This window comes from Meriones unguiculatus, chromosome 15 (genome assembly GCF_030254825.1).
Source record: "Meriones unguiculatus strain TT.TT164.6M chromosome 15, Bangor_MerUng_6.1, whole genome shotgun sequence".
NCBI classification, from domain to species: domain Eukaryota; kingdom Metazoa; phylum Chordata; class Mammalia; order Rodentia; family Muridae; genus Meriones; species Meriones unguiculatus.
This window is the reverse complement of record NC_083362.1, coordinates 42,881,211-42,896,210: the sequence shown is the minus strand read 5'-3', so window position 1 is coordinate 42,896,210 and position 15,000 is coordinate 42,881,211. Positions and strand designations below refer to the sequence as shown.

The 15,000-nt window shown below is 41.5% G+C and overlaps 1 protein-coding gene across 1 annotated transcript in view; it reads left to right on the top strand.

Annotated features, from left to right (window-relative positions):
* Window positions 1-13,588: 13,588 nt before the first annotated feature.
* The window catches only part of Pgap1 (post-GPI attachment to proteins inositol deacylase 1), a 73,035-nt gene continuing 71,623 nt past the window's right edge, over window positions 13,589-15,000 (top strand). Inside the window, exon 1 of the mRNA XM_021655503.2 lies at window positions 13,589-13,837. Coding sequence (XP_021511178.1) covers window positions 13,691-13,837 — 147 coding nt within the window. The 5' untranslated portion in view covers window positions 13,589-13,690. The remainder of the gene's footprint in view (window positions 13,838-15,000) is intronic.

Here is a 15,000-nt window from a genome sequence, read left to right as displayed (position 1 = left end):
TGTATACTTTTTCTCTCTCTAAACACACACACACACACACACACACACACACACACTAGGGTATGTTTAAGCACAACTAAAAAATTAAAAATCTCAGTAGACCATAGTGACTATTCCCAGACTTAGACACAAAAATGAATCCAAAGAGCAAATATGTGGGAGCAATCCCAATTACTCAGGTTATTTTTATACTTTACATTTTGTTCACAGAAGCTGCTTGCTGTCCAGGCGTAATTCCATGAGTTTGCTCTCTCCAGCCCACACAGTGGAGAGGGAACTCACTCCCAGAGTGTGTGCAAATTGACATCTGACCTCCACACAAAAGTCCTAGCGTGCTCCCCTCTGAAAAATAAGTGTAAAACTAGTTTTTTTTTTTAAATTAACAAAACCCAGAGTCAATAACCCCCCCTAAATGGGTCTAGCCACATTTGCAGACTTCACAAAGGGAGGCATAGGGTCCTAGAGTATATAATTCTTGGGTGAGCTTGGAAACCAAAATTCCAGAGCATTTAAAAAAAAATCTAGTATTATGTAAGAAAGCCATTATATGTGATGTGTAGGAGAAATGAGTACTGTGTAACACAGAAATAACTAGTCTTTGGAAAAACATGTCTTTGTATTGTTTTTGTTTTTCCTGCTTGCTTTGAAAAGGGCCTCTGGCTCAGGCTGGCCCAGAAACTCACTCTGGAGCCAAGGATTACTTCCTTTGTCTTTCAAGTGCTGGGGTCAAAGACACGGGCCCCCACTCAGGGTTTATGCCGTGCTGGTGTACTCATACTAGGCAAGCACTCTAACAACTGAACTATATACAAGCTCTGGAAATATGTCTAAACTACCTGAAAACATTTTAAAATGAGGCCTGGAGTACATAAAGCATGATAAGACATTACAAAAAAAGGGCAGATGACGTCAGGCAGGGTGGCTCATTCATGTAACCTAAATGCTTGAGAGACAGATCCATGAAGATCAAGTTCAAGGCCATCCTGGACCACATTTAAGAGGGAGATCTATTTCTAGCTTTCTGAAGAACCTCCACATTTATTTTCCACCAGCAGCGACTGAGGGCTCCCATCCCCCGCATCCACTCCAGCATTTATCCTCATTAGTCTGTCTGGTTTCGATCTTAACCATTCTGATTGGGGTAAGATGCAATATCAAAGTAGTTTTAATTTGGGTTTCTCTGATAGAAAATGTTGAAAAACATTAAAATATATGTATTTCTTAGACATTTGTATTTTATCTTAGAAAACTGTTTAGTTACATGCCTCGTTTTTTTAAAACTTGGGTTTGTTTCCTTGATATTTACTTATTTATTTTAGTTCTTTGTATATTCTAGATACTAATCTTCTGTCAGACATGTAGCCAGTAAAGAGTTTTTTCCTCTTCTTATAGACACCTACTGCAGAGACATGTGCTTGTCCATGTGCATTGCTGCTCTATTCACAATAGCCAGGATATGAAAACAGCTTACATGTCCATCAGCTGATGAGTGGATAATGAAAACGTGTTACTTTTACAGAATGGAATATTATTTGGCAGTTAAGAAGAATGAAATTCACAGGTCAATAGCTAAAGTTGAAAATAATCATCCTGAGTGAGTTAACCCACATCCAGAAAGACAAATGCTTCATATTCTCCCTCGTTTTAGAGGTTAGCTTTGAATCTTCAGATAGGTATGCTTCACTAGGAATATACACAGAGACCTTGAAATTTGTAAGAGGTCTTCGGTGCACTTTTAAGAGATCAGGAAGACGGAATACAGTGGCATTTACAGAGGGGTGAAATGGAATAATGGGACAGGAACGACTGAATGAGGTGTGGGGTGGGAAGGCAGGGATAACTGACACTAATGACCTTTTGGAAAGGTCACGTGGAAACTTAAAACCATAAAGTCTCTTAAAATATATACCTACACACATATGAAAATAATTTAAATAGAGTTACCCTTTAATGGAACAACGCCTCTTCTAAATAACAAGTAAAACGCCCACTGCGAGGAATGGGTTGCTCTTTTTGAGTTCCCACAGTGAGGTCCCACAGATCCCCTAAACATTATATACTATTGAAAATGCTCTTGGTCACCCTCCAGAATTTGGCGCCTAAGACCTTTTGCTGAAAGGTACGAGTCACAGAACATGGATAAGCCAAGCTGATACTAGCCTGGAAGCTTCATCTTTACCTTTGCTTTCAGGGTGCTATAAAGCGCTCTGCATTGTACCACAGGAGAAAAGCAGTCATCAGTCTTATCCAGATAAGAATCCTGCGAGCAACAATAATGATCAACCAGGCAAGATATACCCATTGACCCAACAGTGACACAAAAGACATAGGGGTGACCAAGCACAGAGCCCCACAGTAGGTCAAGATGCAAGGAATAAGAAAGTGTGGAATGCTCATTCCTGAGTGGGACGTCTGTATCACAGCCCCTCCTCCTCCTCCTAAGGCTCAGGGTTCATTGCAGAAAAGGGGGTGGGGAGGTTTTAAGAGCCATGGGTGATCAGAGATTGCAAGGAAACAATGTCTTACGGACACAGCAGGGCAGTTGCACATATGAATTCACAAAAGTTGTGATAGCATGCACAAGACCTGCACAAGCTGAGGCCAGAAAAAATCCCAACATGGAGAGAGAGTATTTCACAACATCCTACCACAGCTGAGGAGCTATTGCCAATTGATAACTTCTAGTACAAGAAGAGTCAGTTTTCTTTAAGGGTGCAGCCTCTGATAGTAGGCTGTCCTCCAGTGGATGGCCACACAGTCAAGAGGACATGGGTGGTAGCAGATATTGGACTCATGGGTTAAAAAAAAAATGAGGACAACAAAGTTAAGTGGGTAGGGAAAAGTCAATTCAACTCTGGGGAGTTGGAGGAAGAGGGATGAAATAATAAAAATACCAGAATTACTAACAAAAAGAATCACTATGTGGGTTTAAAAAGTAGACATTTGAAACATAAAAAAAAAAAAAAAAACTTTTCACTGGATGGAATAAAGAGTAAGTACCACTTAAGAGCACAAATTGGGAGACAGATTGAAGCATTTCATTGAAAACATGGTATAGAGAAATGAGGAGACCTAAGAGGCTTGCTCATCGGGATGATAGAAGGAGATGCTCCAGCCTTAAAGAAGCATGAGAATATTCGAGTAAGAGAGCATTTGAAGAGATAATGGTCAATAAATTTCCAGAATTGGGAAAAAGGAAGGTGAATCTGTACACTTAAAAAGCATTCTAAATCCCAAGGAGAACAAATAAAAAGGAGCCAAGACTTTATACATTCTACTGAAAATTATACAATGTCAAGAAAAGAGAAAGATCTTTAAATGACAAGAGATAAAAGGTGACTTTTTATTTTTTGTAAAGAAATAGCAAGCTGACTGTGAATGTGCTTCTCAGTCACCATCAGCGGATGCCAGAACACCATAGAGAGCTATCCTCAAAGCTTTGAGTGACTGTCAATGACAGTATTGTCAACCACAGGAAAGATAAAGACGTGTGTGTGTGTGTGTGTGTGTGTGTGTGTGTGTGTATGTGTGTGTGTGTGTGTGTAAATGCTTACTGAGGCAAAAAGATGTTGGACATTTCTCAGTTACTCTCCCATTTTATTTTTGAGGCAAAGTTTCTCACTGAGCCCAGAGCTCACCAATTTAGCTAGGCTGGCAAGCCAATGACTGCCAGGGATTCACCTCTCTCTGTGTCCCTAGAGCTGAGGTTTAAAGCGCGCTTCTGTGTCCAGCTTTTTATTATGGTGCTAGAGATCAAACTCAGGTATGCATGGAAAGCCCTTTCTCCACTGAGCCATCTCTTCAACCCAATTGCCAGACAATACATATTCTAGTAGGGTTTACCTTTTTGAAAGAACAACCACAGGAATGAAAATGAACTCTGTATGGAGAGTGCAAAGTACAAAAGCTATTAGGACACAAATACTGCATCAAAGGCATCTAGTGCTTTCTGCCTTGTCATTATCCAGCAATAAGAAAGATGCCTATGATAGTCACTCTCAGCTGTGAACTTGACACAGTCTAGGATCACCTGGGAAGAGAGTCTCAAAGAGGAACTGTCTAGATGAGGCTGGCTGGTGCTTCATGCCTGTGATTTTCTCCATTGAGTTAACTGAATCGGCATGACCTACCCTAAAAGTGGGTGGCACCGTTCCCTAGGTTTGATTTCTGAACTGTGTAAGAGTTGAGAGACAAAGCTGATCCTAGGGGTGCATGTGTTAATCTATTTCTCTTGGCTCTTTGAAAAAGAGTTATTCCTTTTTTTTTTAAAATTTTATGATCATAACTGTCTTGCTGGCATGTATGTCTGTGTACCTGTGTACAGTGCCCAAGGATGCCGAGGAGGGCATCAGATCCCCTAGGACTGAGTTACAGATGGGTGTGATCCACTGTGTGAGTGTTGGAAATCATGCCCAGGCCCTTTGGAAGAGCAGTCAGTGCTCCTAACCACTGAGCAATCCATCCAGCCCCCTTCTCTCTGTCCTCTACTGTGGATGTGACTGGCTGCTCCAAGCGCTTGCCGCTCGACCTTGGCACAGTGATGTACTCACCTGAGACAGTGAGTGAAGTAAAGCAAATTCTCACTCCCCTAAGCTGTTTTTTGTTTTTGTTTTTTGTCAAAATAGTTTATTAGGCAACAAAATGAAATTAAGTCTCCCTATTAACCAGGAAATTCACCTCAAATGTCAATCAGATTGTTTCATGAAGTACCAGCACATTTAAAGAGATTTAATGCAGCACGAAATGCATATACTTACAAACTTCTAATGTGACGCAACACGTTATGGAGAGTGTGTTAACAGGTACATATGAATCAATTTAATGTATTTGATAATGTGAGTTGGTTATGTTGATAGTGATAAGAGATTTTTGTTTGTTTTTCTTGAGAATCAAACCCAGAGACAAGTGTGCCTGGCAAGTGCTCATAACTAGGCCACATCTCCAGTCCTAAATAGTTTTTATTTAAAGAAATTAATAATTTTGGAAAGTAGTGAAAAATAAAAAGAAACCTGAAACAGCTAGTCATCTTCCACTTCTGCTGTTACAAAGGAGTGAACAATATTAACCTTTTCTTATAACCTTTAAGTTAAAAACATATTATATAATTTGATTTTTTACCTCTTTTCCTTAGTATTGTCTATTGCCATTGTTTTTTTGTCAGAATAGTTTACCAACCAACAAAATGAAATTAAGATAATGCCCAAATTGACTGGTCACCAGGAAATTTACCTCAAACATCAACTAAAACACCCTTTTAACAGCTACATAGTATTTCCATAGTGTAAATGTAGTCTGTACACTATCATTAGCTCTTTGTGGCAACTCGAAGATTTTCTATATCATAAAACTGAGATGTGACAAATCTTTTGGATTATTCCCCGAGGGCAGATTCCCAGACGAGTGGCTTGCACCACCAAACCTGTATGGTGTGTCTCAGGCCCTCATTCTCTGTGACTCTGACACTGAGGGTCAGGTATGGTTTCCAGGTTCATAAACCAGTCTCATGAAACAGCACGCTTCTGCTCCTCCTACTTCTCTGTCAGCCTTCTATTACCTTCTTGAAGCAAAGACTTCTGTCCAGCTCTGTCTAAGCTCCCACTGATATTAGCTAACCGTTAAAGCTTCAGTTCTTACACAAAACTATACTGAAGCTTTGCCGTGGGTTCTGAGGACTTGAGTTCTGTTCTTGTGAGACTCGTTGGCCTTTGGAAATGTCCAATTAAAATTTTTCACAAAACAGGATGTACCTTTCCCAGCACTCCCCCTGATTTTCTTTTTTCCACACATGGCACTGCAGTTCTTGTAAGGCTCACCCATGAAGCCATTCTAATTCTTTTTCCCCTGGTGTAACAGTGATATATTAAGTCAATATCCTTCCACAGTTCTGCTTTGTCCTAGTAAAAAAGTGTTTTCAATATATCCTCTGCATGGGTTTTGCTATCTTTTTTGAAAGTAAAATAAATTAAGACATTTAAAAAATATTATGGAAATATCTATTTTGGATTAGATAAAAGTGGTAAATGTATAAAAACAGACACATATAAAAAATAAATCATTTAATATATTATTTTATGCTATTCTTAGGTTGGTGATCTGTTCTCTACTTGTCAGGTGTGGGCTATATCACCTTTTCTATTCCTTTGTATTTTTATTGTTTCTTAATTCTCTTGCACTAAAAAATACTAATTTTCAATAGCACTTTATTGTATTTGTTTTATCTTATGAAAATAATCCCCAAATAACAACATATGACCCTATACAATAAACCCGGAAATTAATTTTTCTCTTTTGCCTTTAGACTGTAACTTACTAATGAAATAATATGCATAGTCCCGTGTTTAAAATCATTTGAGATAAATATGTTTTGGGGGAAGAGGTACACCTTAGCTCTAAGTTTTATGGAGTTGTGTTAATTCTCTCAGTTCACTTTTAAGTTATATTATTGCTTTTAAGTTATTCTATTTTTGTGGCTGGAGAGATGGTTCCATCCTCTACCAGAGACCCCGGGTTGGTCCTATCGTCACATGTGGCTCACAACTACCTCTAACTCTAGTACCAGGTGATCTGATACCCTCTCCCGAATGTACAGGCAACGGATAGGCACGTGGTGCACATGCAGGCAAACAGCCACTCATAGAAAATAAAACAAATAGGTCTAAAATCTTTAAAATTATTTTATTGTTGACGGCTTACTGTATTTTGTGGTTCAGCATAAAAAGAGATTAAAATAACTATAACTATTATTTCTACTCTTGTCTTCACATCCCTTCCCTCTGTCCTACTAATATTTTATTCTTTCAGGGTTTCTCTTTGTTACACAGAATATGACCAAAACAGTATCTTTTTAATTATATGTATTCTCTTATACCTTGTTTTCCACTAAATATAATTTAGAGATCTTTCCATATTATTTAAACAAACTGTTTTTCATTATTTATCCACATATTGTTCTTCATTACAGAACAACGGAACCTTCTCTTTCTAGACCATCAAGATGGTTCAGGGGACAAAGTTGTTTGCTACCAAGCCTGGCTACCTAAGTTTGATCCCTAAGGAGTCACATGGTGGAAGAGAGAACTGACTCAAGTTGTCCTTTAATAATGCAAGTTGTTCTTAGGCCTCCACATGTAGCTGTGATACACACTTACCCCATGTGTCAAAGAAATATTTTTTATTGATTAATTAATGCAATTAATTTTTTTTTCAAAACCCTCCCCTTTCCTCATCCCTTCTGTTTGGATTAAGTCTACAACTTCTTGCTGCTCTGCTGGAGACTCCTGCTGTCCAGTCCCAACGGACTCTGAAGCAGGTCTAGTAACTCTGAATGGCTCCATTTATAAATGTTCACTAGTTTCTACTATCTGTTGGATAAAACTCTAATTCCTTTGTCTATCATGTTCTAGCTCCAGTGTATCTTCTCAGTCCTACATACTCCAAATCTTTATTAAGTCTTTCCTAGTGAGGACTGACTCAAAAGGCTGATTAGCCAAATGCGTCTAACTCATGTTCGGGGGCCACACATGAGGACAGCTATGAATGTGGCCCAGCACAAAAATCATACACTTACAGCGTTATATCTATATATGTTTTTGGTATTACTTTTGGAATTTAGTTACAGCTTTAAAAGTGAACTTGGTAGGTGACAATTGACAAGGAAGAGGTTTTAATTTGTGGTAAGTGGTAACTGGCCAAAAGTTCAGTTTTAAGATAGGCATGGCAGTGAGGGTGCTGTGTGCATCCTGCAGTATAAGACTTCTTAGACTTCTTTTCATGCCATACCTCTTTATGCCCAAGAAAATTTCACACCACGCAGGTATACAGGTAGATAGAAATAGGCATTCAGACCAAATGTTTACTGATAATAAACCAAATATTGATTTTAAAATGATCTTTATATTTTATCATTTATAAAATTTATAAGCAAATTTGCATACACGAGAGAGATATGCTTGTTTATTTTTACTTAAAAGTTAAATATTTTAAACTGTAATAACAGTATTTTCAACGTTTTTTGGAGCTGACATATACTTTGAGTTTATATTGAAAGCCACTTCATATAAATATGTCTTACAGAAGGGTAGGGCCATCTCAGAAATTGTTGAAAACTCTAATCCCAAGCCAAAGTACATTTAATTAGTTCTCAGCAAAGTCAAGTCGAAATTTAAACAGCGATTTTAAAAATCAAAGATCCTAATACAATAAAATGAGATATATGAATTCGACAGTTAAATGCTGAGAAGTGATGGTAGGTAGGTATTAGAAGTTCCTGCCTTTCATAATTAAACCACTGTGTTTCTGTAAGGACAGAAAACCTGGGTGAAGAGTGAAGACAATGAGCCATGGTGCTCCAGGCAGCATGGCGTGGTGCTCCAGGCAGCATGGCGTGGTGTGAGGCGCGCACGGCAGAAAATGAGCACACCGTGTTCAAATCAAGGCTGCAACAAAGCTGTGGGATGCCACGGCAGTAAGCACTGCCAGAAACACCTTGGGGTTGATGTTAGCTTGACTTTGAATTAAGTTTCGAGTGCTGCGTGTTCAGAAACCTTTTATTGTTGCAAAATTTTCACCGCTCCCATAGTTAATGGCAGGACTCCGGGAGAAGCAACCACACCCTATTTAAGAAGCTGTGTTATATGTACTGACTTGCGACTTTTGGAATCTCGAGATCTATCTACAAATCACCTTTTAATGCTTGAGTTACTCCGGGTTTCTTGTAACCCAGAGAACGTTGACTGTAATCCAGGCTCTGAGGAACTACACATTTTTAAAAATTTAATTTTTTTTTTTTTTTTTAGATTTGTTTAATGTGCATGAATGTTTTTGCCTACATGTATGGGTGTGTCTGGTGTCTCGGAGGTCAGGAGAGGGTGTAGGATCTCGGAAATGAAGTTCTAGATGGCTGTCGACTGCCGTGTGGGTGTTGAGATAAGAACCCACATCCTCTGCAAAAGCAACAAGTGCTAAAGTTTGACTTTTTAATTTTTAGTCTTTTGAGACATTCTGTTGCATGCTGGGCTAACCGGCCACTCATTTTGCTACCTCAGCTTTGGAATGCTGAGGTGACCATTCCTGGCCTCTGAAGGACTGAACGATGGCTGAGGTAAAATCATGGAAGCAGTCACGCTTGGGGGATAGGAGAAAAGGGAAATTACGCAGTATAGAAGGAGAGCCAGATTAGCAGGAGAAAACTCCATGGAAAAATGGCTTTAAGGAATGAGGGCAAATTTTAGAGGAGGAGGACCAGGCAGGTTTGGAAAGTCTCTGTTGGATTTGCTAACTCGGGTCAATGGTAAGAGGCAAGATTGAGCTACATGAGACCCTATCTCAAAAAAAAAAAAAAACAAAAAAAACAAAAAAAAACAACAAACTATAAACATACAGAATTAACTGGCTTTTTGCCCTCCTTATATCCTTTTGCCTTTCTTCCCTTCCAAGATGGTCTCCCTATGTAGTCCAGGCTGGCCTCAAACTTGTGATCATTCTGTTTCAATCTCCAAAGTACTGGGATTACAAATGTGTCATACCATACTTGTCTTCAACTGGCTTTATAGTCTATTCCTTATGAATGATCAAGAAAGTAGGCCGCCAGAATTTATAAAAGCCCCTCGACAAGTATAAAAGCCCCTCGACAAGCAAGCTCGATCATCCTTATGTTCAGTTTTTCTTCATGTAGCAGTCCTTAGGAAGCATACAAAGGAGTCCTTTGAGAAGCAACATCCTTCTCCTCAAAGTGCAGTCTGTGTTTGTGAGACAGAAGACTCTTGGGTTCCCTCTGAGGACTACTAAAACAATACCCACTTTTACCCCCAAATTTCAAATGTTTCACATGTCCATTAAGTATAAGAAATGCTGAACAGGAACTACAGAGATGGTTCAGAAGTTAAGAGCTCTTGCTGATCTTACAGAGGACCTAGGTATGGTTACCGGAACCCATATGGCAGCTTATAAAACATCTGAAGCTCTAGTTCTAGGGCATCCAATGCCCTTCTTCTGGCCTCTGTGGGTACAAGGCATGCACATACATACATGTAGGTACTCATACATCTAAAATAAAAATAATATTTAAAAAAAGAAACAATAAATAAATTGATGAGGGAGTATATGATCACCCATGGTTTATTTATCATAATATTGCCCATGATATGCTAGGAGAAATAAAAATCAGATGTTCAGTCTTTGTTATTCTTAAGCATGCAGACTCAATGCATTTCTCCCATTTACTCTAGAATTTAAATTCCTTCCCACATTATCCATAATCCTCTACACAAAGTGGTAATTTCATGCCATGCCCCAAGTGTCCTCCTCCTGTGGGCACAAAAATCTATAATATATCCTCATTAGCATATTTGTCTCTAAACATTGTACTTATGTAAAACGGATAGTTTTTGTAATCTAGTCCTGTTGGTATAATTCTGAAAATTTAGCATATTCTATTCTTATCAACAAAGTTGAAAAAAAAATTACAAGTAGATCGTTAATCTTGTAAACTTGTTGAAATTTAGAATTACCTTAGAGTGAAATCTCTGAGCATTTCTGTGATGGCTTTTCTAGACTCAGTTAGTTGTAGTGGGAAGACTATCATAACATGCAACTCAAATAAGAAGGAGAAAGTGGGCAGATCACTGGCACGTGTTTCTCTTTGCTTCCTCACTGTGGATGCAACAATGACTAGCTGCTTCAAGCTCCTGTTGCTTTGACTTCCAAGAGCCATAATAGATTATTCCTTGGAACTGTCTAAAAACTGCCTTTGTCCGGGTATTTCTGTCACTGCAACAAGACAACTTATACAGAAAATCGGTTCCAGGAGTGGGGTTGTTGCTGTCATAAACCTGACCATGTGGTTCTTAGGCCTTTGGAATAGAGTTGTGGGAGAAATGTGTAAGAGTTTGAACTTTGGGTTAGAAAAGCTCTTTGATGATGGGTGAAAGAACGTAATGGGCTGTTTCGGTAGATTCTTAAATTCCACAGGCAAGAAGGATGTAGAAATGGAAGTCTGACTCCTGAGGCTTCAAAGGAGGACAGGAACTCTGCTGGAAACAAGGGTAGAAGACATTTATGTTATATTCAGGCAAAGAATCTAGCTTCATTCTGCTCATGTCCCAAGGACTTAAGTGGAGACTAACATAAAAATAATATTAACTAATCAGGCATGGTTGAACCTACCTTTAATCCCAGCACCTAGAATGCAAAGGCAAAATGAATTCTCTTCTGCTGAGGATGCATGCATGGAGTGGAGCTGACTCAAGAGAGAGGTTGTGAAGCTTGAGAGGTGACTCAGTGGTTAAGAATACTCACTCTCCCAGAGACCCAGCACCTCTGTGACAGTTTAAAACTGACTATAACTCTAATGGAATCCCACTTCCAGGGGATCCAATGTCCCCTGCATATTTGTGGTGCACTTGCATATATGCAGGTAAAACATTCATACACAAAATTAAGAAATAAAACTTTCTTTGAAAGAAGGGTTTTGTATTTTGCAGAGCAGGGGGAGCAGGGCAACCTAGGCCGTTTACAGCCCAGATGATTTCATCATGAGCTCTAGATGCCTGACATGGAGTTAATAGTCTGTTTACTCTGCTGGGATTTGGTCTGGTTTGATCTGACCTTTCCTTATTTCTCCCTTTTGGAATGAGAGTAGTGTCCACTCTGTGCCACCATATGTTAAAACTATGTAATGAATTTTCTGTTGTTATAGGAGATCACAGTTAAGACTTAGTCTTAGAAAAAGACACTGTCAAAGATTATGGGGACTTTTGAAGTTGTACTGAATGCATCTGCATTATGAGATGGCCATGATCCCATGGAAACACGAGGTGGAAGGCAATTGTTTAACAGTAAAATTGAGGGCCAAGTTGACAAGGGGTAGAGTTGTGAAGGTTAATTCTGTCACCTGGATGGGATTTAGAATCACCTTGGAGACAAATCTTTGGGCATGTCTGGGAGTGAGTTCCTAGATTAAGTTAACTGAACTAGAAAACCCTACACAAACTTCCAAACCAGCTAAAAATGAAAGAGGGAACTGAGCCCCAGCATTCATCTCTCTTTGCTTCCAGTCTGCTGCTGTAAACTGACCTGCTTCCACGAATCCGCTATAAGCACTGTGAGCCAAAATAAGTCCTTCCTTAAGCTGCTTGTGCCAGGGTATTGACAACATAGGACAAGTAACTAATATACCAAAGCACACACCACATTCGGAAACATACGTATTAGTTACCATTACCCTGATGGTCAGTATTACCCAGAATTCCCTCATCTGTTACCCTGGCCCTTCCAATTCTACCCCCATATAGCAAATCAGCTTACCTGTCCATTTCCCCGTCCCTTTCTTTCTTCACAAATATTCCATATTCTCTAGCTAGTCTTATTTGCTTAGACTGGCAAGTGTTTCTGTGTACAGTAAAAAAAAAAAAAAAAAAAAAAAAATCTACCTTATCACTTTACCTTTGAATCATAGCTTCTTAATGTGAATAGCAGGGCTTTGTATAAGATAAATAATAAGCTTCTTCTCAGTCTTAAAATTCTTTGCTGTCATGTATCATAGCCAAATTTCCTCAAAATATATGCTAGAAAATTAGTCTAAGTAAAATAAAACCCAGTCAGTGCCAAAAAAACAAAACAAAACATTCTGAGTAAAATTCTGAGGTTAGCAACGCCCCCCCTCCCCTCCTGTCTGTGCTGTCTGGTCAGTTTTTAAGGAGTGACACCTCATAACATCCCAGCGATTTGAAGCTGTTACACGGTATTAACCTGATTTTTAAAAATCCCCTCCTTTGTGTAAAGACAAATTGAAATCCTTCAAAATGAATTAAGTCACAAGAGAGAAAGATTGGAAGCTTGAGAAAAATTGCTTGATAACGCAGAACCAGTCCCCAAGAGACATGGGGGATGGGGAGAGCACCTCAAGTCAGTGTCAACCTGATCCTACAGATATCGACTGGGGACATCATGTGGGGGGCATTTCCACAGTGTTTGTTTTAGAGGCCACCCTTCCTGTGAGTTAGGCTTCCACCAAGAGCAGGAGTTCCTCCGACTGCTGTGGGTTCTGTTTTAATGAGCCGGTGCTTCGAGTGTCGTTACCTACAGGGCTCAGGTCGGTGGTCTAAGAAGGAGGGTGGGGGCCATTTGACTCCTGGGGAATCAAGCAAGCAGGTCCAAGATGTTTTGAAGCAAAATTGCGGAGGCCCAAGGCGGTTCGAAATTGAATAGGAGGGGGTGTCAAACTGTTGCAGGGAAAGGTGTCCGCGATGTGACGTCTCCCAGGACCAGTCAGCACTGGATCACTAACAGCCTCCGGACTCTGGGGCTCACCAGTCCTTCCCCCTCCAGCCTCTGGGATCCCGCGCTCCCATCCCCCGCTCCCTTCCTTCCTCCACCTCCCTTTTCCCTTTCCTCGCTCCCCCCGGTTTCTCTCCGTGCCCTGCAGCCCAGCCCACCCCGCCGTCTCCCTCCGTCTGCTCCGGCGCTCCGCCGCGCTCGGGCTGCAGACGCCCCCGGCGCCCTCCTCCGTGGGCGGTGCCGCGGGCCGGCTGCGCGCAGGCGCGCTGAGGCGCGGCCGACGGGGCGGGGGGGGGGGGCGGCGGGCTCCGCGCAGGCGCGCGCCGCTCCGCTGGGCACGGCCGGGCTCGAGCGCCTTTCCCTCGCTCCGGCCGGGTGCAGCGCTTCTCCGGCGGCGGAGGCGCTCCGCCGCACCATGTTCCTCCACTCCGTCAGCCTCTGGAACCTGGCCTTCTATGTCTTCATGGTGCTGCTGGCGACGCTGGGGCTGTGGGACGTCTTCTTCGGCTTCGAGGAGAACAAGTGCAACATGAGCTACATGTTCGAGTACCCGGAGTACCAGGTACGGCCCTCCCTCACCTGCGCCTCCGGGGCTCCTCCCGGGCTCGGCCGGATCGCTCCCGGGTCGGAGCCCGCTCCCGCCCGGTTCCGGGCGGGACCTCCGCGGCTCCTCGCTCCCCGAGCCCGCACTCGGACTTCTGACCCGCTGGGCACTGCCTCTCCCGTCCCCCGAGAGCCCGCCGCGGGTCCCTCTCCCCAGTCCCTGTCCTCCTCGGACCGTCCTCTGCCTGCGGGGAGAGGAGTTCTCTTCCCGCCCAGGGGTGGGCGCGTCAGGTTGTCGCTCCTTCTGGAAAGCGGCAGAGTTGCCGAGGCTGATTTTAGGGGAGGCTGCGAGGCTTTGCCTCTCGGTGAAGTGAAAGGCTGGCCTGATGAATAATTAAACTGAGAACTATTCCGTTCCCTCCCGCGGAGAGGGTTGCGGACCCACCTGTTCCGTCGGTTCGGAGTCCGTGGGTGTCGCTCGCCTCTCAACAGTGACCTGCACACTCTGTTAGGCTATTATAGTCAGCTGCGAGCTCATTCCGGTTCGTGGTGTGTGTGTGTGTGTGTGTGTGTGTGTTTTCCCCTCACTGGCTTTAACAGGATCTCCCCCTCCCTCACTGCCCCTCTCCTCCTCCGTTCCAATTTGAACGCTTTCAATTAATTGCTTCATTTGTTCTGCGTGGTAGAATGTAAAATTTCATTCATGACCAGCTGTAGAAAGAGCTGATGACAAATTACACAGCTGTCGGAAGAAATTTCTCTCTCCGGCGATGTTTTTCTTGCGATTTCTAAATGGATCTCTTAATTTTGGAATCTCTATTGTAACAACTCCTATAAAATATGCACAGTATGTTTTTATACAGGGCATTCTTGGTATACTTTTAAGGTCTCAGCAGGTTTTTCTGTAGGATGAAGGATGAAAATCAGTATTGCCTCTGTATACAGATCCTTACAGAGGGACTATTTGATGTGCCTCTTAATTACATTTAAAAACTGAGCTTTAAATAGCCCGTGGATATTTTCTAGTAAAAGAATTCTTACCTTAATTTTGCGTACTGATTATGAGGGAATGGGAGCATTGGATTTCAGACACCATTGGAGATTTTTAACAAGTTAGGTTAATTCCTAAGCCAATAAACTGATGTGATGTTGGTTTATGAACATTAGAATCTTAATAGTTAA